The 24,677-nt window shown below is 41.8% G+C and overlaps 1 protein-coding gene across 5 annotated transcripts in view; it reads left to right on the top strand.

Annotated features, from left to right (window-relative positions):
- Positions 1-24,677, top strand: part of ZNF608 (zinc finger protein 608) — a 101,091-nt gene that overhangs the window by 43,623 nt on the left and 32,791 nt on the right. For 4 of the 5 annotated variants that reach the window (XM_074360583.1, XM_074360586.1, XM_010971544.3 and 1 more), the window contains one exon: positions 382-637. The exons of the other annotated variant lie outside the window; for it this stretch is intronic. In XM_074360583.1, the coding sequence (XP_074216684.1) occupies positions 382-637 (256 nt within the window). The remainder of the gene's footprint in view (positions 1-381; positions 638-24,677) is intronic. 5 annotated transcript variants of the gene reach the window in all.

Genomic DNA, 24,677 nt, shown 5'->3' with positions numbered 1-24,677 from the left:
ATGCATATGTGGGTATTTATTGGAGTTTCTCCTTTGGAAAACATTGTAATTTTTGCAAATAAGATTTCATTACGAGTGAGCCACAGGCTTGATTTTACAAAGCAGACTTCATTCACGTCTCCTTCTATTGGAGAAGGACGTCGATGACCTGCCTCTAACACAGGCAGCTAGAGCTCCAATGTTGACCTCGTTGGTCACAAAAAAATGAAAATTCTCATTTCTGTTCTCCTTTGTATTTTGGCACCAGTAAAACACACAAAGCATATTATCATTGCCAATGGCATTTGGAATGGTGGTCTATTCTGCAAGTGATGTAAACAGATTGCATGGAAAAGAGCTCCGAGATGCAGCACCACTGCAGTAAGCCTGTCTGTCTTTCAGGTTGACCCCCTGTTTACAGTGCCAGCGCCACCGCCGCCGATTCCCAGCGGTCTCACGCCTCAGATTCTGCCCTCCTACTTTTCCCCATCTTCATCCAATATTGCAGCACCGGTTGAACAGCTTTTGGTTCGGACTCGTTCCCTGGGTGTCAATACGTGTGAAGTTGGAGTAGTGACAGAGCCAGAGTGTCTCGGGCCCTGTGAACCCGGGACCAGTGTGAATTTGGAAGGGATCGTGTGGCATGAAACAGAAGAAGGTAAATACAATTTCTTTTTATATATTTCCCCGTGCCCTCTTCGTCGTGATTGTCTGTGTGTCTACCTGTAAGGGGAGTTTGCTTGGTGGTGTTCAGAGAGGAATGAAAAGTGGTTCTTACACTCTCTTGATTTTTCTGGAAATAAGAGCTATGTTTATCTTTATGGTCATGGCTGCTTTTAAACACTCGAGATCGGTCTGGGGTCCATCAAAGTGGTTCTCCGCTTTAAGTGCTGACATGGAAGGGCTGGGAGAACCAGGGGGAAGGGTGATCCTCTCCCCTAAGAAGTATCATAGTAAATAGCATGGGAGGTCGATCTCAAGTTCATTGTCTTCTTGGTTTGCCAACTGATCTGTCTTGATGAGGCTGTTTTTGCATCGTGAAGGCTTATATTTGCTTTCTGAACTGAGTCAGGTTCTTGTATCTGCCGAGGGCCATTCCCATGATGTGGTTGTGGCTGGTTGTTACTCACAGCTAATGAAGCCAAGGTCAAAGGCTTAAGCCCCAGTTGAGCCAGTCACCTCTCTTCTAGGGCTGGAGACAGCACTTTCCCTGCCCCTAAACTCAGCAGGCCCTCTGGCAAGTGCCATCCACAGGTCACAAGAGAACCAGGGTACAAGAGAAATGGATCAGGTTGAATCCTTCATTGCTACTGGAAATAGTGATAGGTGTATGCTGTGCTAACAGTGGTTCCAGACCATGCTTGGCCAGATCTCATAGCACGTGATCATCAAATGTAGCTTGTTTCAGATGGCCAGTGTCCTTGATGGAGGCCAACAGAGAATTAGAAACTAAATACCAAGGAGAGAGCTGCGTTGCTCCATTGGGGACTGAGCAGAGTAGAACATATGTGGGAGAAGGCATGCCCCAGGGTGCACTGGGGCACCGAGGAAAATGAAGAACATGGGAAAGTTTTTTCCCTCTGAGCTAGGTTGGTTAAGGATAAAGGAGATGATCATTGTCAGTGTCCTGGGAGAGGAGTTAAGGGCAGCGATGAGGGTAACAAGAAGGGTCTGAGACTCAAAATCATTGTTTGGGTTCCTCTGTGTCAAGGGGAAAAATAGAGGGCAGAAACTCAAAGGCGAGAAAGTAAAATATATGCAAAAGAGGCTGAGCGGATGGGGAAGGGGAAATATTAGGGGTAATAGCAGCAAAAGAAGTGACTGAGAGCAAGTAGTTAAGAATCAGGACAAACTGGGGACTGGAAGGAGAGAATAAAACTGAAGAGTGACAATCAAGTGACAGGTGTAAGCATAATTCTCGGAAGGCAGGAAACAGCCCAAGCTGTTTCATGATAGAAAAACAAGACTTTTCAGAAAAATCTTTGAGTCCTTCATGTTAACGTTGAGTATATTCTAGTAGGATGGATTTCATAATTAGATTAAAAAAGAACTTTGAAGATAGCTTCAGTAAAGAAAAATAAAGATTTAATTTTTTAAGAAGGTACCAGAAAAAGGGCATGAAAGCAGTAGATACAAGAGGCTCTCTTACTTGCTCAGATAGAACTGATAGTTAAAATTTACTCTTGGTTTGAGAAATTTGGGGGACTTGGGGGGGTCCTCCTCTTTGTGCTTTTAACTGGAAAGCCATTTAAAACAGTACTGTGCAACCGCATTGGGAGGAATTGCTGTAAGAGGAGCTGGAATTAAAATTCTCCCGTCTTGCTTGCCTGTACAGATACCATCCAGTGCGAGGGGGTCCCGTGTGGGGAGCAGACTTCTTCCTCGCTGCCTCTGTTTGGGTTGCGTACAGGGCACCTTCCCTAAGATTTTCCCCGGAGCAGAAGTGGTGGCTAAGGGCTTTGGACTGGCATGTTGGTGGGAAACGCGTAGAAAAGGAATCAAGACATTAATCAGGTTAATTAGCGTAGGTACTGATTTTCAGGAACACAAAGAGTTGGAAAGAGGAAGGGTTCATTTCCATCAACTTGAAAGTCAGATTTTCTTGTACTTGGGTAATTGACTAGGGTGTCTTCTCTTTCCTAGTTAGGACTTACCACTCATTATTTTATGACTTGTCATGATTTTATTTATTCCAGTGTAGGGTAGGACCAAGTCCCTGCAGTGTGACCTCCCTGGGTGGTAGATGTTGTCAGAGCAGCCACAAACTTTCTGGAACAGCTCTAAAGCTTGAGTTGTTTTTCATTTTGCTCTAAAGTCTGCTGGGTTTTGACTTTTAACCTTGGCCTCTAAAAAAAGATGGGATTATTTAGGGAAAAAAATCCTGTGTGTTTAAAAACTATAGCAATACAGGAGTGGATAAGAATTCTGGTATTCTGGGCAGGTGCCGAAAGAGCTTTCACCGTCGGTGTTACTCAGTAGTGATGTACATAAAGCCACTCCAGTTCTTGCTGTTCTCTGAAAGTCCATCCGCAGAGTCTGATGTCCCTGCTCTGGTTTGCTGGGACCTGTGCATCCCTGTGGATGGCTTCTCGCCATTCATCCAGTGGACTGATAGCTTTAGAAGCTTTTCAGGCACCGTAGTGGCGCCCTCAGCAGCTCCAGCCCTCTTTGAACTGCCTCCCATTTTCCAGGATGTGGAATGCCTGGGTGTTTACTGTGGTGACAAGAAAGAGATCAAGCTGGTAATAGAGTTATTCTTGCTGAATAAACTAAACTTCTGACCTCTGTAGAGTTGAAGAACCCGCCTTAGGAGAGGCCCAGGTCATGAGATGTGTGTTTAATGTGTGAACATTTTCAAGAGCGTTCCATTTGCATTTTTCTCTCAGTACAGTGTGTTTACAGCACTTGTACCGATTTAAAAATTAAACCCATTTGACCATTAATTTTTCCCTTTTGGGAAAAACAAAGAAAGAACCAGAACAAACACATTTGGAGCCAGTTATTTGGCAGAGCTCAAAGAGATGGATTTGGGGAGTAGGGGAGGGAAAGGAAGCCGTGGTGGTTTTCTAGGACGAGGTTTCGCTTACAGAGACCTTTGAGTTGAGCACTTACAAAGCTGTCGGTTGCCTCTGACTAATGTCCTATAGATGGAGTTGAATAAAATCTCTTCCTGGGTATTTTCAGTTCTAAGGGCATTATAGTACCAGTTGTTTTTCACAAACATGGTTTGTTATGTGTATTCACACATGTATGAAGTGTGTGTGTGTGTGTGTGTGTGTGTGTGTGTGTGTGTGTGTGTGTTTTAAGATCCTAGGGATTTTAAAAGCGCCTGTCTGTAGTTTGTGGGAAAGTGTTGAGTGTTCTTGCGATTTCATTGGAAGGTGGTAGGAACAGCAACACTGGAACGTGAAATCCCCACTAAGCACCTAATTGTTTTTTGTGCTTGGAATTCCCATTTGAGGAGGGTTCTTTTAATCACAGACTTCCCCCCTCATGTTACTGCCAGTACACGAGGTCCTGGTTGCCTGAGAACCAAATTGTACTTAGAATAAAGTGTGATGAGAGACGTTCCCTCTGGAAATAATTAGTGGGTTTCAGATCATACTTAATAGGAGAGAAAAACTATTACTGCATTTGGATGTATACTTCTTCCACTCTGATCCTTCTTTAAGGTGAATGCATAGGAGCAATGGTGTGTTGTACAAAATTACTCACAGATGTTGGAAGGAATTTCCTGAGCATTCATTCCTGACATTTGGGACACACATGCCAGTGTGTAGTCATTTGTTTGAAAATTTGCTCTTGGTGGTGGGTTGGGGGAGGGTGGAAACCAAAAAAAGGGTGTATATAGCAATGTGTGGGAAATACATCAGTGCTGAACCTGGCTGTTTTAGCTTTAGAGAATGTGTTTTCCTTTTGATATTTATTGAATCCTGATTTTTTTTTTTTTTTTGGTTTTTTGTTTATTGGTTTTTTTTTTTTTTTCTTTCCCTACCCAGGAGCATACTTGGTTTGGCTGGGTCCATTGTTCATTGTTATGACTGTCATTTACCACGGCTTTGCCATTCTGTCCTAGAGTAAAGCCACCAAAGAAAAGGAGGTGAAAGAAAATGGGTATTTGCCAACGATGGCCTCTAAAACATCTGTAGGTTATAGATCAGTGATTCTCAGATTGGTGCCTGTGAGTCATCTGGTAAGCTTTTAAGACATGGTTGGCGCCCAGGCAGCCCTCCCAGGCCTTTCCTTGGTCTGGGTTGGCAACTTGGTCAGGTTTGGTGACCCGACATCAGTGTTTTTTCAGATCTCCCCAGGAGATTCTGCTGTGCAAACAAGGATGAGAACCACTGTCTCAGGGGAGAGAGGGGATGTCCTGGCCCTGTGCAGGCTGCTGGACCTCTTCCCTTTAAGGAAGTTGCCTCATTTTCTCAGGTGAGACATGGACCGAGATACTTGCCTTATTTACCTCACAGGGTAGATAGTGTCTGTCAAGGTGTGTCTTGTGGCAGGTGAGCATAGCTGTTTAATCACTATGCTAATGAGAAAAAGGGTCCAGCTCTAATCCTGAACAAACTCCACAGAGCTTTTGAGGGACTTCATGTACCACTCATGCTCATTTATTAATATAGTGGGCGGACCTTAGTTATTTTCTCCAGTAAGCCAGACACTGTGGCTTCATTTCTTTGTGGTCTGCTGAATTTTTTTTTTTAAATAGTTCAGAAACCCAGAGTGTAAAGGAAAGTTGATAAAAGTAGCAAATAAAGGATTGGACTCAGAAAACATTGGGAGTTTTCTGAGGGGATGATGGAAATACAAATGGCGACTTAAGAGGAAAAGTCTAGTGGGAGGGGAGGAGTGCTTGTTTCTATCACGTCCTTCCCCTGACGTTCTGCGTGTTTTCTGAGGAAAGAAAAGTGATCTTGGGAATTAACGTTTTAATTAACTGGAGAAGTAAATGATTCTCTTTTAAACCACCAGAGATGCCCTTAAATTCTTCTGCTTTTCCTGCATCTCCAAAGTCATAAAGAGGGTAGTGTTTAAATGTGCAATAGAGGGGATTTTAAGCTAATTCATTAAAAAGAAAATGATGTTACATCATTGATGCTTGATCTAATGTGTGGTGGTGTTATTCCTGTTCTGAAGTATTTACTTCCCAGCCTTATTGAAAATAGAGCATTTCTTTAAAATTTTTGATTCAAGAGATTAAGTTTTAATCCAAGCTTACTTTTTTTCTTGATGAGGGAGGGTCTGACTATGATGTTTTTTGGAGGAGAGGGAGGGTCTGATGCTGTGAGGTATGAGGGTAGGTGGTCCAAGCTTTGTATTTTCAGTAATTGAGCACAGAGGCGGTACCTGAGTGAAACATTGCTATTTGTTGAGATATTTCCCAGTGAATTTATAAATTTGGCTTTGACTCACAGGCAGAGTGAGATGCCCACTTTCACTTCTGCATTTCACTGCCTGCCGTGTCAGTGATGAATAACAACTGTGCAGTGATGGGGAACTTTAAGATGGCTGGTGGGCATGCACGCCAGCAGTGCTCTGCTACGTGGAGAGAAGTCAGCCCCCAGGATGTGAGTTTGGTAGGTGAGCATAGTTGTTCAATCACCGTGCTAATGAGAAAAAGAGTCCAGCCTTAATCCTCAGCACCAACTCCACTGAGGTTTTGAGGGACCAAAAGAACTGCTAGTTACTTCCACTCTGTATTGGCCAGGGACCTTCCCCTCACCTTCCCCTCATCTTGTAATGGTGGTGGCCAATGAAAGTACAGATTGTTTCTTGAGGTTCATCACCATTGGTATTAGAGCAGCTCAAAGGGTGTGCCTTCCAAAGTGTACAGGTGCTGCCCATTTTCACCCACAAAGGCACCCTAGATAGAAAATCAAGTCCATACATTTTCTGGACCATACACCATCCTAATTACCTCTGATTATTCTGTGCACAGTGGTGAAGTTTTTAATAAAATTGGTTCATTACAACTACCAAGCTCATATAACAATTTTTTTTTAAAGATTACTAAAACTAATGGTACCAGCTTCATGGAAAAATACAGAAAATAAAAATGGAGAACAACAGGTCTTCACACAGTAGACACTCAATAAAGATTGTTGACTGAAGGTGAGAGAAAGGAAGGGAGCAGGGAAGGCTTGCCTGGGCTGCTTTCCTGGGTTTTGCTTTACTCCTGGACCTGTTTTATGCTTTCCTGATGAGGTAATGTGGCCAAAATTTAGATACGATGAGTGACTGTGTGTTGCTGGAAAGCCATAGCATAGACAGTCACTTCACCTCTTGCCAGTGTAAAAAATAAGATGCCATTGGGTAGGATTCAGCTTAATGTTTTTGGACCAAACATTTATTCTTTTGTGTTATTTGTGTATATATTTTGGTGGTGACAGTAGGTGTTAAGTAATGAAGCAGTAAGTTTTAAACTCACTGTATTAAAGGCATTTTGTTACCCCTTTTTGGTTGGTTGATATTGTAGTGTGAATACAGAATGTAAAACATTTTAAACCTAACTTTTCTTAGGATTGACGTATGTATAGTGAAAGATTTAAGAAGTTGTCTTGAAAGATTTGGGTGTATGGTATTGTCCTGTGTGCTTGCTTACCCTTTTCCTATAAAGGGGTTGGTAAGAAAATCTTATCTTAGTATTATAGGGACTTGGAAATGAAGATATTATTTTCCAGTTACAAAATTCACACAGTCTCTGGGGTTGCAAAGAATAGTTGTTGGCCCTTCTGGGCATATTGATTAAGATATTCCATTGATCTTTTTTTTTTTTTACTGAATTTTTAAAATAGCAGCTTCATTTGAGATGTAATGCACATAATGTACAGTCCACTGATTTAAAGTGTACAACTTAGTGGGGGTTTTTTTTTTTTGTATTCAGAGTTGTGTAACCATCACCACAATTACTTCTAGAACACTTTCAGTGCCCTCCAAGAAGCCTTGTACCTGTTAGCAGTCACCACGAACTGACCACAATCGTCCGTTTCATTGACTTCTGCATCTTTGTCCTTACCTGATTCTAGGTTGTATTTGTGTGTCAATATGTATATTTCATGGATAAGAGAAAAGGTTGTTTGTTGAACACTTATTTTGTGCCGGACATCGTGCTGGCTTTGCTTGCCAGCTAATTTCCTTCAGTCCTCAGGACCAAATTCAGAGTAAGCGCACTCTCATTATGTTTTAAAATAGCAGACTTAGGAAGGGGTTCACCCATGCAAGGCAGCACACGTGGTAAGGGAGTTTGGCCCTCCGGAGCCCCTGCTCTTCACAGCTACCGCTGGGTGTTCTGGATTTCCATTACTGCTCAAAAGTTCCAGTATGTCTCCTGAAGTACTCTTCAGAGAAAGGGAATAAAATGTGATGTAATAGCTGGAGTTTTTATTTTTAAGCACGGAATGATCAGTTCTTCATAGGTCTAGCATCTGATTTTGGCAAGAGTAACAGTCAGCTTCAGCTGGGTTGCTGTGTACAAACCATCCCTTTCAGCCCCACTATGCCGTAAGCGTCTCTGGTGCACAAATCCCATCTGTTCTGTTCGCTGTTGGAACCCCAGCACCTGGCATGGAGTAAGTACGCCATACATATTTGTTGAATGTTGAGTAAATTCGTGGAACAAAGTGATATGGTCTTGCTACCTGTTTAAGTTTGAACAGTGTAGCTTTCTCGTCAGGAATGTGTTACTTTTAAATCAAGTTTGGCCTACACAATCTGGAAAATAGAGCTCCAGAAGCTACTTTGTCCCTGATTTTTTTTTTTAAGTCATGATAAAACCTGATGAAATTTTATTATATTTCAGCTTCCAACCTTGCTATTATTAACCTCCACCAAAAAAGGAGAAAAAAAATATTTGATGTGCTTTTTTCCCTTCAATCATTTATATCCTCAGTGTGGTTTTAATGTTTTGATTGGGAAAGGACTCCATGGCCATTTTAGGCCATTTGGGGGAAAAAAAAGTAAAAGAGAAAAATCATCTACAATCTCACTATTCAGGCAGCCACTTCACTTTGTTGACTTTCTTTCCTAGCTTTTTTCATGTGCGTTAAAAAAATTATATTTGTTAGTACACTTGTGAATATTCCTTTCTCTTCTCTCAATCTTAACATTAAAGTTAAGCATTTCTGATGTTATTAAAACACTTTCTAAGACACATTTTTCATTGCTATAAAATATTACATGGAGTGGACACAAAAAATTTAAAGTCCTCTAATAGTGGATATTTTAGTTGCCTTCAACTCCTTAGATAACTGTCAGCACTGCATAGTATATTTTTGTGCATGAAAGTTTTTGTATTTTATGGGTTTGCAATTATTATGGATTTTCCAGAAGCAAAATTGCTGAGTCAAAGGACACAGACATTTTTAATACAATGGAAGACATGAACCGCTTACCACTTTCCCAAAAGGCTGTACCGGTTCACACCGCCCCAGTGGAGTGCCCTCCTTGGTTGCCCTTCCCTACTTTGGACTCACCCACATTTTGGTGACAAAAGGGATGAGGTTGTAAGTCAGAGGCATAGCTTGCAGGGCTCACACCCCAGGTCCTGTCCTAGACAGAAAGGAAATGGGACTTTTCCCTTGGAGCAAAAATCAAAATGGTCCAGGCTGAGAAGACAGGTGTGCAAGTGAAGGGATGTTCCCATGAGAGCCGGCTGCGGGGCTCTGCCTTGTGGAGGGCTCTGCTTTGGATGGTAGGGAGCTTTAGATTTCACTCCTGCTTGTGCCTGCAGCGACACTTTGCAGCTTTTTCCCCCCAAGTGAAAGAAGTTAAAAGAGATTTTTAGATCTGAGGAACTCAAACACCCAGGGGAGAAAATTAGTCTGTCAAGCATCTATTCTGAACAGGGAGGAATCGAAGTCACTTGTGTTTCTGTCTCTGCAAACATCTTTCTTTGGGGTTCTGCTCCTTTCAGAATAAGGACAGACGAAGAATGGAGTCTTGATAGAAAACCTTTGCACCGCACGATTTGTTGGTAATCATAATCTGTGACTTGATGTACCCCAGCAGTTTGCAGATTCCTCTCGGGCACACCCAGCCCTGCCCTGGCCCCTGCTTCCCACAACCATTTGCTCCCAGAGCCTCTTCTCTTGGCTGCCTCTGTACGGCAGCAGCAGGAGGAAGAATCGTCCAGGTAGTTTTTTAAAAACATCTACCAAAGCATTCCCATATGTACCCTTTCTCAGGCTTTCTGCTCTCAAATAAGTTGGGCTAATATTTCCCAGGCAAAAGGAAAATAAGCTATCATATGCGAGAAGGAATATCATAGGTTGCAAAAAGCCATTCTCAGCAAAGAAAGTTGGAGGAATTAGGCTCACGGTCAGAGGTGCAGAATGTCTAGCAAAGTCTGATGTCACAGTCAGGAGACCCAGGAGGGGGGTGGATAAAAAGTGATGTGCGAGAGGCAAGGCCCTTACTGCTCATGTGATAATTGCTTATAACTGAGCAGTAAATCGAGCAATTCTAGCCCTGCCATATGTATATTCACCCAGATGTATATTCATTTCATAATTATGCCTTTTGACTCAAATATGTTTTTGAGACCCTTTCATCATATTTCAGTCCTTGAGTGTGAGAAATGTGGCTGTTTCCTTTACGTGACACATGACACATTTGGCAGGTCTGAACAATCACCGCTTTTGCCTGGAGAACTTTACAGTTGCTCTGCCAGTGCTATGTAATTAGCATCTCATTTATGTGGAAAACTCCTATAATTAGCCCTATTATTGCTACAGGAAAACTGAGGTCTGGACAACCTAAATGAAATGACTGTGTGTCCTTTCTGGAGTTCTCGATTTCTACCTAAAATGATCAGCCTTGCCTCGTTTTAAGTCTGTTTGTGTGTGTGTGTGTGTGTGTGTGTGTGTGTGTGTGTGTATGAATGTAACCGATTATTTTAAAAATATGCTAAAAGGCAAATAAACATTTGCTTGTCAGTTTGAGGTTTTGACTGAAATGTGGGAACTTTATTCGGCTTACAGAGGGAATTTTTTTTTTTTTAATATTCACCAAATATTTTTACAAAAATACCCCAAATGTCATTTTTGATTCCTTAACTCTCAACAACAAATGCCCAGCCCTGCCCGTGCGTCACTGGCAGTGCCACATGTGCCTCTGGCCCAGTGAGCATCTTGTACCCGCCAGCCCTTCGGGACTCACGCACATCTGCACAGTTTGTATGTTGTCACGTTGGTGTCTCCTTGATGGCCACGTTGACAAGCCGACTTTTGAAGGAAGTCAAGTCGAAAGAGCTGACTGAGAACATTTAACATGTCTTACTTCGCCTGAGTAGCAGCAGAGACTGGTACAGCAGATAGACAGCGAAGACTGCTTTCCACCGCTTTCCCCGGGTTCAGGAGACGATGTGGCCACTCTTCAGAAGATGACCCGCCACCCAGTTTCAACCAGTGCTCTCGGAGAGCTGCTTCATTCCAGCACCTCGAATACACACCTGTGGAATTTCTTCTATTTCAAACAGACATAGAGCGAGTGGATGCCGGAGGAGCAGAAGAACCGTAACTGGGACTAGGGGCATGGCTCGGGCGCTACCTGAACCTGGAACCCAGCTGGCTGCAGTAAGGGAGTGTGGGAGGGTGCTCTGAGTTCAAGGAGTCTTCGAGTCCTTAGGGGCAGATAAGTTAGGAAGCTGTAAACCAAAACTGTGATGATCTTTGCAAAAGCACTATTGCCATGTTGAACTTGTCTCTTCCATGAAACCCCTGCTTGGCAGGGTGACTGCAAGGTTAGCACATTCACAGGGCGTTCTAAGAAATGTTAAGTTCCAAGTTGATCATGGGACAGATGACCCAGTTAGGGGACTAGGGGCATGAAGGGTCTGTTTTCAAAGAAGCGGAATGCAGAATGAGCTACCTGAAATTACACTGACTGCATATTCATCTTTAGTGATTCGGAAGGTGACCATTAACGTCAAACCCTCAGTCAGATACTGGAGTGTCTCTGAAGTGTGTACCCTCTAGGACATCTCACTTTATATCTGTCTCTTGAGTTAAATACCTTCTTAAAATAAATATCATCAGTATACCAGCCCTCTTTGCATTTTCTTGAAGTAGCACATTTCCAGTATGAAATTTCGACAAAGCGTGACATATGTTCAGTGTGACCGTTAAGTATTTGAGGCTGTGGTTACCATCCCTTTCCTCATTTTCCCAAAGCGAGGAAAACGGAGTAAGGGGAATTTATGACTTGAGTGGAAATCAAGGCCGACTCTAAAGGAGAATCCCCTGCTGCAGAGTTCCAGTAGCTTCAGTGATGGCTTGGGAAAGATCTCGTCTCTCCCACTGATGCTCACCTCAAAGTTTGCAGAAGAAAGTGGGCTGGACCGTACCAGGCTCCTCCGCTGGGAACTCAGTCAGGACTGGAAGTAACCCAGATCCCCTGGGGTCTGGGTTCTGGCTCACTGAGAAGCCTTTTTTCCCCCCACATTTTGCTCCCACCCAGACCACCCTTGATCAGTGGAGTCCGGCTTTACACTACCTTTCACCCGAGGGAGATGCTGATATGCTGCCAAGGGGTATCCGCCATTAACCTGCGTCCATTTACTCGGTGTAAACCTTTTCATAGTTTGGAAAGCAGCGAAAGGAGTCTGGTGTTTACAGAGGAATATTAGGGGGTTGTCAGTAAGCCTAACTTCATGCTGTTCTTTTCACTCCGCAAATTCTGGCAGCTTCCAGTTGTTACAGTTCAGTGTTTGGTGTCGTTGCCCTATTTGTTTCATTCTGATAGTGAATGAAAAGTGACAAGGGAGAGCAGGAGTGCCAGGCCAGTTGGTAAGCATGATATGATTGATTAGAACCCTGAATGAAAACATTCCAGGGGGGTCAGTTTGCAAAGAAGGCAGCCAAAGCCTTTCTTCTAGTGCACTTGAACTTTCTGTTTTTTGTTACTTGAATCGGGTAGACAGTACAAGACTGAAAAAGCAGGCGAGAAGCTATGTGTCTTTATAATCCCCTGTGGTAACTAAACAAAAGGAGCATTTTATATTTCATTCAGAATATTGTGTTGATTAAGGCTTTCCGGAAGGGTATGATTGCATAGATCAAGAAGCACCTGGGATTTTTTTTTTTTTTTAATTAAAAAAATTCTTCTTTTTCCGTCTGGCTACAGTGGTTCTAATATCTGTCTATTTAGCAGATTTTTTTTTCAAAATGTATTGTTACAGAGCCCTTAAGAGTTCTTGGTATTGCAGTTTGTGACAGATACAGGGTTCTGGAGAAAAGACATGTGGCTAGAACACAAGAATAACCTGATTATAACAAAATGGTGTGATTGCTATAGCTTGGCGGTTACTAGAGTATATTGGTGAGAAGAGAAGAGAGACTAGTGGAAAGGAAAAGGGAAAAGATGTGACTGTAACTAATATTGGTAACTCCCGCTTCTCACCACCCCCATGTGTTATAAAAATGTATGTGTATGTGATGGACTAATGGAGCTTTTTTAGAGTGCTCCTGTGGCGTCTTCAGCTTTAGCTGAAATAGCTCTTGTTCACTGTCAAAGCTGCTATATTTCACACAAGCTGAATAATGTGATGTCGTTCAGAAATGCCTTTGGACTTGTGGGGAAGCCTGGCCTTTGGACTTGTGGGGAAGCCTGACACGGTACTGGGGAAAAGCAGAACCCTAGAAAAAAGCCGGAGAACCAGACCATTGTCTCACTTTCCCCACCATCTGGCCGTGATCCGTGGGCCCGGGGCCTCATTTCCTCACTTGTGAAGTCGGGGTGGGGTGGGGGTGGAGCACATCATCTCTTGAAGATACCTGACGTCTGGGAGCACAGGGTAGTGAATAACTTAAAGTGTTCTTGACAGAACGATTTCGGGCTTAAAGGATTCAGGGTGGAATTCTTAGGAAACAGTCAGTCTTGATGGCATTATCCTTAAATCACCCTCCGGGTTAGTGTCAGGTCCTGTTGAACAGGTAGGTCCAGCTCAGTCTGCAGAAATGAATCTATTTCTGGAACTCTTTATTTGCTCAGATCATTTCTTGGACTTTTAGCAGTTGTGCACATGGAGTCTGATCTGAGTTGGCAGACATGTATTTTGCACTCTGATAGACTCCAAGGCAGAATGAGCTCATTGAAGACGTTATCTGATAAGATTCCTAAAAGGTAGCCTCACAGTTTCATTAGTAGGTTTCGAGCCCCTGGTCGTTTGCCGGCTCAGGGTCCCAGGACTTCTAGTGCTACTCTGTCTACCGCTGTGGTGAGACTCCCTGTCGTGCCCAGATCCCCACTGTGATAAAACCGACTAGATGCATGAGAAGGAACATGTACATGTAGTTTAGTTTTCTTTTAAACTTTTAATCGGATTATACGTGTATATAGTTTATCAAAAAGCCACCTAGGTGTCTGAGGCCCATGGCAAACCTAGCAGTTTCTTGTCCCCCTTTCCCTCACCCAATTGCTCCTCACCAGAGGCAATGAACTGCTTTCAACTCTTTTCGGTGGTATTTTTCTCTGTATTTTGAAAGCAGATGTTTATATGGCTATTTCTTCTTTCAGTTTGAGGGTTTTGTATGAACTTCTTGTTACATTTGCCTCTTACGGCGGATACCCTATCTCCTGGGTCTAGGCATTCTTATTTCTCTCTTATTTCAGTCCCTTCGTTTTGGTGAAGTGTATCTTCCAGCAGCTTCCTAAGAAAAAATTCATGGGAAGTAAAATTTCTGAAATCTTGATGTTTGAACAAGGTTTCCTTCTACCCTCTCACTTGATGGATATAACAGCTCAGTGAAAAGTTGGTTAAAATCATTTTCTTTCAAGACTCTTGAAGACATGCCTTTGTAACTTTGAGCTCCCCACAGTGTTGCCTTTGACAAGTGCCAATGCCATCCCTACTTGAGATCTTGTGTTTGCTACTCTTTGCTACCCCATCTCTCTCTCAAGCCTCCATCTTTTCTTTGTCCCCAGCGTTCTGACATTTCTCAGTGACATCCTTCTTAAATTTGTTGTTCTGAGTTTGGTCTTCTCCTTGGACACTCAGGCCCTGGAGGGTTGGAAGTTTTGTAGTGGTATTTCTTTGGAGAGGATGTAATTTATGTTTCCCTGTTCTCTTTCTGGAGCGCCTTTTATTTAGAAGTTGAACCTTCCGTATAAACCTTCTATTTTTCTGATCTTTTCTCTCCTTTTTCAAATCTCTGGCTTAATAGGTTATTAAGTATTATCTGATTTGGGGAGATTTTCTCAACTTTATCCTTCCGTTTTTCTATTGAAAAACAATCTGTTCTTACAGAGTTTTCATTTCTAAAAGTTCTTTTTGTTAAAAAACCTATTCTAGTTTCATGAATACAGAGTCTGCTCATTTACTTAAGGATATTAATTATCTTCCTTCTCTCTTTGTTTCTTTTTCTCTCAGCATTGTTTCTAGTTTCTCTCACTTCCTTTTTTGGTTGGTGTTTGTTTTGGCCTCTTTGGTGTTGGAGAGTTTCTTCAAATGCCTGATGATCCTTGGCTGGCAGTCTGAGTGATGTTCTAAGAAGCTGGTTTGAAGGTCCATATGCTTGGGTAGATCTTTTTGATGACATAGGGAGATCTGGTTGGATCATTCCTCTAGGGGATCCCCCAGCTGGGGGTTTCCACATGCCTCTTCTCTTGCTTTGATCAGTTTCCCCAGAAAAGCCTTTTCCGATTTCCTGGCAACCAGCTTTATTTGGTCCTGATTTCAGGGGAAAATGAGTGAAGGTTTCACTCTCCATTGTATAAAAGAATTAATCTTCTTGTTTTTTTAGTAGCTATAATATTATCTCCATTATACAGATGAGAAACCTCTTAAAGAGCCTTAAGTTCCTTTGTTGATTTTTCTTGGTACTACCATGTATTTCATGGACTGAATTGAGATAATTCCAGTTAATTTTACAGTGTCTTAGATTCTTGTGTACAGCATGGTGATTCAGTTATACATATATATATATTCTTTTTCAAATTCTTTTTTATTATGGCTTATTAAATGATACTGAATAAAGTTCCCTGTGCTATACAGTAGGTCCTTGTTTTTCATCTGTTTTGTGTATAATTGTTTGTATCTGCTAATCCCAAACTCCTATTGTCCCTCCCTGCCTTCCCTCTTTGGTAACCATGGTTTGTTTTCTATCTCTGTGAGTCTGTTTCTGTTTTGTAAATAAGTTAATTTGTATGATTTTTCAGACTCCACATATAAGTGATATTGTATGATAGTTGTCTTCCTCTGACTGACTTACTTCTCAAGTCACTTAATTTATTTTTGTCATGCCTTACTTGGCCTATTATGATTTTTTTTCCCCCAAATGTAGCTTTAGCTATGCTTGTTTTTCAGACAGACTGTAAGTTTGGGAAGTTAAAACAGTGGCATATAAATGAAACAACAAACCGCCTTTTTTTGGTTTAGCTATTGGTTATCTAAATAAAAGAGATTCAGTAGCTTTTGGAGTGGACAGATTGTCCCTTAACCCCAGCTCTACTTGTCTCCCTTATGGATTCTAGCCAGATCATGATTTTGAACTTGAGCTTTGTGCTTTTTGTCTTTATTTAGCAACACGGGTTGTTGACCAAGCCTTTTTTTTTTTTTTTTTTTTCACAAATTCCTTTCAGTGTTTGTAGCGAAACCTTTATCTCGTGGTTTTGACTAACCCTTTAACATCTGCACCTCGAAGACACTGAAGCTGAGACAATTCTCACATAAGTACTTCCTTCCATAAAGAACAGATGCACTGAAGATGCCTCATTGAAGCCAGGGTCCCTTGGCCACGTCCTGTGGCGGAAGCAGGCCCTGGGGCAGGGTGTCAGGAAGGGCTCTGTTTGCTTAACCAACGCACAGGCAATTACTTGTATTTTCAAGTTTTTCTTCTCAGCCTAGGAAGGAGCCTTTTCCTTTAGTCCATCTACTTTAGTATACTAAAGGGTACGTACCTTCCTTGTTGAGTCTAAAGGCTGTAAGAAATGATTGTAAATATCACATCAATATCTTACTCTGAGACATTCATTTGTCTGTCTGGTTCAAGCACATATCCCTAGTGCCAAGCCCATGGGCGGCAGCCAGTAAATCAGTGTTGTCTGAGTTGATTGCACGGGGAAGAGGAAGGAGGTCAAGTTAGTGCATGACATTAGCACTACCCTCTCTCCGCCCATCCCCTTCCCCGTCTTGCTCAAGCCCAGGGGATCTCAGAGGGCTGTTGAGTGGGTTTCGCATGCTTCTACCAGTCCAGTCGATAAGGTGACAGGAAGTAGGCTACAGGAAATGTTTTTATATCCTTAGAAGTGTTATCTTCGAGGGGCATAGTTTGTAATGCTGAGGGAAAAGAAGCCTCCTTTCAGAGTGTCGGGAGTGAAACAGGCAAAGCTGCTAATTTGTTTTCGGCTTCAAGGAGATTTAGAGCCTTGGCCTCCCTGGCAGTAGCTCGCCGTGGAATTGTTTTCCTGCTCCTTCATCTTAAGTCTCCTGCACGGCAGTAGGAAAGGCTGGATGTTTACAGAACTGGCAGCACCAGATTCTTCTTTCGCAGACAGACTCGGAGATTTGTTGCCCGGGACTTTTCAGACTTAACGGTGTGCTCTTGGGAAAACACACCAATCCTTTTTCATATCTGAAGGCAACCACAGAACCTCCCCTGGGAAGGCCAGCTAACCTCCAGTCACTTACCTGCTGGGAAGGGATGCGTCAGAGCGAAAGTTCTTGCCCACTCACCTGGGCAGAGCTGTTATTAGCCCTGCCTGAAGGAGACAGCAACAAAAATAACACATCCGGCAACCAGCGTGCGAAGTGAGCAGATGCAGTCAGATTCGAACTTGGCCAGGCTGCACCCTAGCTTTGCCCACCAGTTGGAGGTATGAGCGTGCGAACCGAGATGACAGCCCACTGTGGTGAGGATGGAGCTTCCAAGATGTCACTTCTGGCCCCCAGTTAAGCCCTTGGCCAATTTAGACTACTTTTATAGGAACCTACCAGTGGCACTTCGGAAGAGACTATAGAAAAAGAAACTCTAGCAGGTGGTTGGTTATGTTTGTACACTCTTGGTCAGAACTTTATTATGGAGATTTCTGTAGTTAATCAGATTAATTTTAGTCTTCCATAGTTCCCTGAGATTTGGTCCCAAAGTGGAGGCATTTGGGTACTGAGAGTTGAACTTGTAAAATTTCTTGGTAACGCCTGGATCAGCATTCTAGGAACTGCTTCATCGCCAGCTTTCCTTTTTTTGGCATGGGAAACTGTGTGAAGAATGCCTTCTTTGAAGCTCAGAGGCCCACAATGAGCTACGAACTCTCTAATTGAACTTTATAAGCCGAAGGGGCCGCGTCGGACTTATGGGCTGCGTTTGAACCAACTTCCAGTCACCATAATTTAGTAGGGGTGAGCTGCCAAAAGCCATGTGGGGCTTTATTTGATCCATTTGTGAATTAAGAGCCTGCCATAAATTAATTACTATATATTGGGGCTAATAAAATCTGCAGGCTGAGAAGGCCTTTGGGTTCCTGCGTGGAGGGGAATCAGGACAGAGCTACTTCCTGGTGTGGGAGCCGTTCCTGGCCCGGGGCTTCCACGATGCTGGGAAGGGATGGTGTTCTTGCTCCCATGTCCAGCCACGAGGCACCCGAGCTGCTGTGGGCTTTGCCACCATGGGAAGACTGTGCTTTATTGATCATAATAAGCTGTTCTGTCTGATTAAAGTTGCATCATGGAGTCTGGTTTTTAGGAGCCCTATTGAGAATTCGTTGCAGAAGAAGCGATTTGCTTGTATTTTCCGACAGTTAACAGGCCAAGCAGATGGGCGAGCAGATCCGAAATTGTTGGGCTGGCTGCCTGCCATCGGTCTATGAATTCTGATTTGCATGGATATGTAATAGTTTGATGCTTCCCTTTTTTGGAAGTTCTTGCCTCTGAGCCCCGGGGGAGATTAAGCCTTGCGTTTCCTGTGGCAGGCACCCTTGGAAGGGATGTCGCCACAGTGGGCCTCACAGACCCTGTACCAGGTCAGGCACATCAGGCCCCGTGTTGTCAGAGGAGAGGGCCAGCCCGGCGGCCCATGGCGTTCCAGGGAAAACTGGTTTCACTCACCACTTGCCTTGCGTTTTCAGGTGTTTTCCTTTTCTTTTAGGCTCTGTTCACCAACATACTGAGTAACTAAAGAAAGGGTGTTAAACTTACACTTCCAGCAAGGCATTTATATACAAATGTGAAATAAGCCAGAGCTGCATGTGGGCAAAGATGATCAGTCTGAGTTCTTCTTCTTTAAAAAACTTGTTTTGCTAAATATAAGGAAAATGCTATTTAATTTTTTTTTTATTATTTACTAGTTTTATTCTTAAAGATTTTTTATTGAAGTCTAGTTGATTTACAATGTTGTGTTAGTTTCATGTGTACAGCAAAGTGATTCAGACATATATATTCTTTTCCATTATAGGTTATTACAAGATATTTAATATAGCTCCCTATGCTATACAGTAGGACCTTGTTGTTTATTTGTTTTATATATAGTAGTGTGCATAAATGTTATCACCAGACTCCTAATTTATCTTTCCCACCCCCTTTCCCCTTTGGTAACCATAAGTTTGTTTTCTATGTCTGTGAGTCTATTTCTGGTTAGTAAGTTCATTTGTATCTTTTTTTTTTTTTTTAAGATCCCACATATAAGTGCTATCATATGATACTTGTCTTTCTCTGTCTGGCTTCACTTAATAAGATAATTTCTTGGTCCATCAAGAAATGGATGCTGCAAATGGCATTATTTCATTCTTTTTTGTCTGAGTAGTATTCCATTGTATATGTATACTACATCTTTATCCAGTCATCTGACGATGGAGATTTAAGTTGCTTCCATGTCTTGGCTATTATAAATAGTGCTGCTGTGAACATTGGGGTGCATGTATCTTTTCAAATTAGAATTTCCTCTGTATATAGGCCCAGGAGTGGGATTGCTGGATCATATGATAACTTTAGTTTTTTAAGGAACCTCCATACATTCTTCATAGTGGCGGCACCAAATTACATTCCCTCTAACAGAGTAGGGGGTTCCCTTTTCTTCACACCTGGAAAATGCTATTTAAACCATATGTGTAAGGTATAAAGAACACCATGAAAGCAAACATATATTTCCTGCCACCTAGTTGAAGAAACAGAAAATCGCAGTTTTAGGACCTTTGAAAACACCTGGTGGCCCTTCTTCCTTCATCCCACCCTGCTGCTGATCCTCTCTATAAAACGCCTTTCTGAATTTTGTGTGTTTTATTCCTAGGTGTTATAGCATTCCTCTGTAAAGAACACATTGTTTTGTTTGCTTTTGAACTTATATAAATAGAATCATACAGTATATTTTTCAACGTACTCTTTTCACTCAGCATTAAGTTCTAGTTCATTTTCACTGCTGTATCAGGTTGGTGGAATATACCATTATTGTTTATCCATTCCTGTGCCCATGGACTTTTGGATTGTGGCCCGTTCTTTGCTATTTCAAACATCATCCCTGTGAACATACTTGTGCCTTTCTCTTAGTATCTAAGCCAGTTTTTAAACAAACCAGTCTACTTTAAACAGTATGCTGGGTTTAAATTTTTTTTTTTTAATTTTTAAGGTTTGTTTTGCTGAGAGAGTATGCCACAAAATATTTCAGGTATTACAGATTATAAAATGACCATTCATTTCACACTTGAAAGAAAGGTATGTATTTACCCAGTGGTGTAAAAGACCAGTAGCTTGATTTCTATGCTCTTAAAAGTGCTCCAGATAAAAGTCCCAGTTGCTGCAAAATGCATTTCATTAATGTTTGTTAAAATGGCAGACTGAAAAGTCAGATGGAATTTTAAGATCAAAAAGATAAAAGTTAGGAAAAGAAAACCAACAAGATGTACCTGCTTCATTTACGCGAGCTCTATTCACCTCTCCTTCCTGGGTTCCTGGAGCATTTATTGTTTGCACGTGCCACCAGGTGTCAGGTTCTGTTTCTCTAGTGACACTCACTAAAGGCCTTTGATGGCTTCTCTTCAGCTTCATATAAAGTTGAGAACACGCTAGCTTCTCCACAAACCTGTACCAGCCTACAGGTATGTCTTCCAGAAGAAGCCGTGTTGAAGCAGCGGAACCCTCCCTGTCCTCTGTAGCCTCATCTTGCTGCCCAGGGGCCTTTGCGTCGCTTTTTTCTCTGCCCAGAGCCCTCTTCTCCCAGATCGTCCGCATGGCCAGCTCGCATGTCTTTCTAGCGTTGGTTCAGATGATGCCTTCCCAGAATAATAATCCTTAACTCCTACCCCCAAACTAACCTCTCTCCCGTCACTTCCTAAACCCTATACTGCTTTATTTCTTCAAGGACATTAGTACCTAAAATTGTAGCTGCTTCCTTGCTTATTACATGTCTCATCCCACGTGGAATGTGGGTACGGAGTTTGTCTTGCTCACTGCAGTATTCCAAGCACCCAGGAGCACCTGGCACACGGGAGGAAGCGTAAAAATGGATTTTGAGTAAATGAATTTTCCTTAAATAACAGATAGCTTAAGGATATTTCTGAGTAAAGGATGGCTGTAGTTTCATGGAATGTATCCTCCTAGAGACAAGAGACTTTTAAGCAAGTCATCAAACTTGTTAGGCCTTATTTTTCTCAACTGTAAAATGGGGTTATGGATGTAGTAAGTATAAAAACATTAATAGATACAAAATTGCTTTTTTAAAAAATGGAAAAGATGTGTTATCATTATCTGTATTGCTGACATTATACAAACTGCGGGGGGATACTAGCCCTTAAGGTTATTGAAGGGAATTTGGGTTGAAAGAGGTTTAGAATTTCCTATAGGAAAACAGCCTTTAAAGATAAAAGGACCAGTCACGTTGGAAGGCTCCAGAAGACTGTCTCTTTCTCTCAAACCCCTGACTACAAGCTTAGCCTCTGGAATTTTCATCAAGAATCTGCATGCTTTAGAGTGACATGTGCACCTAGCTGACGTGAACTAGAAATTTACTAAGAACATTTAAATTTTCCTCTCGATACTTAGGTATTCAGAGTTCTATAAATTTCACCCATTGTAATACTTTGAAATATTCTTTTGTTATTTCATTTAGTGTATTATTTATCTGACCAGCTGAGTTGCAGTCTCCTTCAAAGGAGAGATTGTTTTGTTTGGAATTTGTTATTCTGTTGGACAAACATAATCATGTGCTTGGCAGAGAAAGGGTGTTTGGATAAAAGCTTATTACGCAGTTAAAATACTTTTTATTAACTTCAGGTTCTACTAGACCCGTATTTTTCCACCTAGACTGCACGTTAAAGTCATCTTAGGAACTTTGGAAAAATGCCCTGGCCCAGGTCTCATGTCCAGATACTCTGACTCAGTTGGTTTCAGATGGAATGTAGGCACTGGTTTTTTTTGTTAGTTTCTTTGTAACTTCTTGCAGGTTATTCTGATCAACGCTGGGGGCTGAGAACCAGTAAACTAGAATAGATCATTGGTTCACAAGTGTGGCGGTCCAGTGAGTCGCCTGGGGAAATGAGAACGAGCTGGTACTTGGGGCCCACTCCTAGAGGCTCTAATTTAAATTGGGGTGGGCCTCCAGATTTTGAAAAGACTACTGAGGTGGTTCTAAAGCGCAGCAGTTTAAGAGCACTGCCCTCAACTGTGGGCTTCTTGAACGTAGCACGAGACGCAGAGAGGTCTGTGCAACTTTGCCCGATGATACTATTGACCTGGAATATGTACAAAAAAGCAGACCTCCCCGACCCAGAATCTGCAGAGGAATGCTTGGGAACCCCAAGCTCCACGGGTGGTTTTATGATCATGCAAGTTTGGGAAACATGGCCCTCACCCAGTAAAAACTCTATTTCTGACCATATTGTAATTGTGGGTGAATTTTCTTATAATTGACTTGGTTTGTCTCTGAACAGAGAAACTGGCTTTATAGGCGCTCACTATCTTATGAATAATGAAAACAAAAGTGTTTCAGGCTTAGGAACCTGTATATAAGCAGCCAAAGGTATCGATTTTGTAATTTCATCAAACAATTGGTTTCTTTTTGTACTTAAGTAATCAGAAACTACACACTACATAAAATCTGTGAAATAATAAGCCTACTCAGAGATGAACGTTAGATCACAGGAATGTGTCTCAAATGTTGATTTTCATGAGCAGGGGATACGAGGGGTAAACGAAAGCAAAACTGATGAAAAAGTCTCATTCTACCTGAGGGTCTTCCCTTTTCCCGACACCCCCAACCCCTGTGCCGAAGTATTTTTAAAATTTGGGGGCTGTTGCCTGGTTTGTGTATCACTGTAGTTCATTTACATGATTTCTTCTTGCAGAGGTAATCTAATATACTCTTATATTAAAAATTAAGTAAACAAGCAAGGTTGAAAAACCAAGAACCTTGAATAGAACTGCCTGCATTCTGTCTAGCACTGTGGGAACCACTAGAAGTTAAAGGTCTAGGAGCATCTGTTGTGGTGGGAGGATAAATATGAATGTTTATTGTCTGAATAATGTGTAGCTGGTTTAATCTACCAACTGGTTAATCAATTGCACGATACTGAAGAGTGGGAGGTATATATAATACGTCATTCTGTCTGGTGTTTCCAATCATTTGTAAGAGATTTGCAGTCATTTGTAGGAGGAAGCTGTCCTTCTCTATGTGAATTAAGAGACGGAGTTTAATAATGACAAGCATTCCCAACTTGGTGCAGAATCCATTTGAAAGATGCACAAACTGCTCACATTGATGGTGGGGATGGGGTGTGTCGGGACTTCTAGATACTACGGTTAGGTCCCTTGCATTGGATATTGGGGGCTCCAGAAATTTACAGACTGCCTGTGCCCAGTCTCTCATGTTATATTTTTTCTGCCATTTTAGAAGCCAGGCCACTGCACTTTCCCCTTCCTTATTTTTTTTCTTAGAGAGTCACCTTAATTTAGTAGAACTTAAAATATTGTCATCATATCCTGACTACAAGCCTATGATAAATGGGTTGGGTTCCCACTTCTCTCTGATGAAAGAACTTTGAGGAGACGTATTTGTTTTCTCTGGGTTTACTGTGAACAATGTTAAGATCTGAGATTTTGCCTTTTAGCTTTTGAGATGCTAACATCAAAAGGCCATTCCTTCAAAGAACTTCATGTTGCTATTTAAATGGTAATTACTTTTCTCCTGGTTTAGCTCTGGGCTTGATAAATTCAACAGGCTTAGTATTTTAATTTTATATTGTTGGTACTGGGAGATGAGTGTCTGAGTCAAAAACGCTAAATTCTGATTAGGAAGACAGTTGAAGATAAATAAGTTTCTTCTGTATAACACAGGGAACTCTATTCAATATCTTGTAGTAACCTGTAATGGAAAAGAATACGAAAACGAATATATGCATGTATATGTATGACTGAAACAGTATGCTATACACCAGAAATGGACACATTGTAAACTGACTATACTTCAATTTAAAAAAAAAAAAAAAGACACTTGAACCCCTAGATGGAGGATCTGCTCTAGTGTTAGCTTGGGAAAACCCTTAACCTCTCTTCCGGTAAAAATTAGTGAATGACCTTTTTGCTTTTTGTTATTCATTTTGTACGCATTTTTCCTTTAGTACTAGAGACAGTTTTCCCCAGCAGTGTAGCCTGCTGATGTAATTGAGGGCATAGTTTGATTCATTCTTTAGAGATTCATTATTTTCATGGAGGGAAAGGTATTAGAATCGTGTTTTTCAAAAAAGTGCTAGTCCCAGAACCCAGATCAACCGAATCACAGTAAGTACTTAGGGGTCAGAGCGCAGTACAGTGATTATGAAAGAAGTTTTCCCTCGTGATCCTAGGCGGAATCATGGATACAAACCAGTTCCACATTTTATTTAGGCAAAGAAGAAGTAAATCAAGTTTATTTAACGAGGTGCTCATGATTAATATTTTATGTTGTATTTCTCAGTCAAGTATTTAGGGGAAGAAAGAGCCTTTCAACTTCTTAGTAATTTTGCTGGCTAATTCCTAGATTCACTCTCTTGGTAGAAGTGTAGAAAGGAGCCGAGGGACAATACCATGTGTCTGTTGCTTAGTCACAAAAATAAAACCCAGTTCCTGTTTTCTTATAAATACTTTTGGCGAAGGGCAAAGAGAGAACTGACCCTTGAGGTGCTGTGAGAGTGGAGGAGGAGAAGGCTGGAAATTGGATCTGTCGTACTCACCACAGGCTGGGGTCGTTAGTAGAGGCTTAATGTGGAATGGGATTTGTTTCTGTGGTTTCAAATGACCT

The sequence above is a fragment of the Camelus bactrianus genome, chromosome 3 (genome assembly GCF_048773025.1).
Source record: "Camelus bactrianus isolate YW-2024 breed Bactrian camel chromosome 3, ASM4877302v1, whole genome shotgun sequence".
Taxonomy (NCBI): Eukaryota; Metazoa; Chordata; class Mammalia; order Artiodactyla; family Camelidae; genus Camelus; species Camelus bactrianus.
This window is presented reverse-complemented; position numbering and strand designations above follow the sequence as displayed.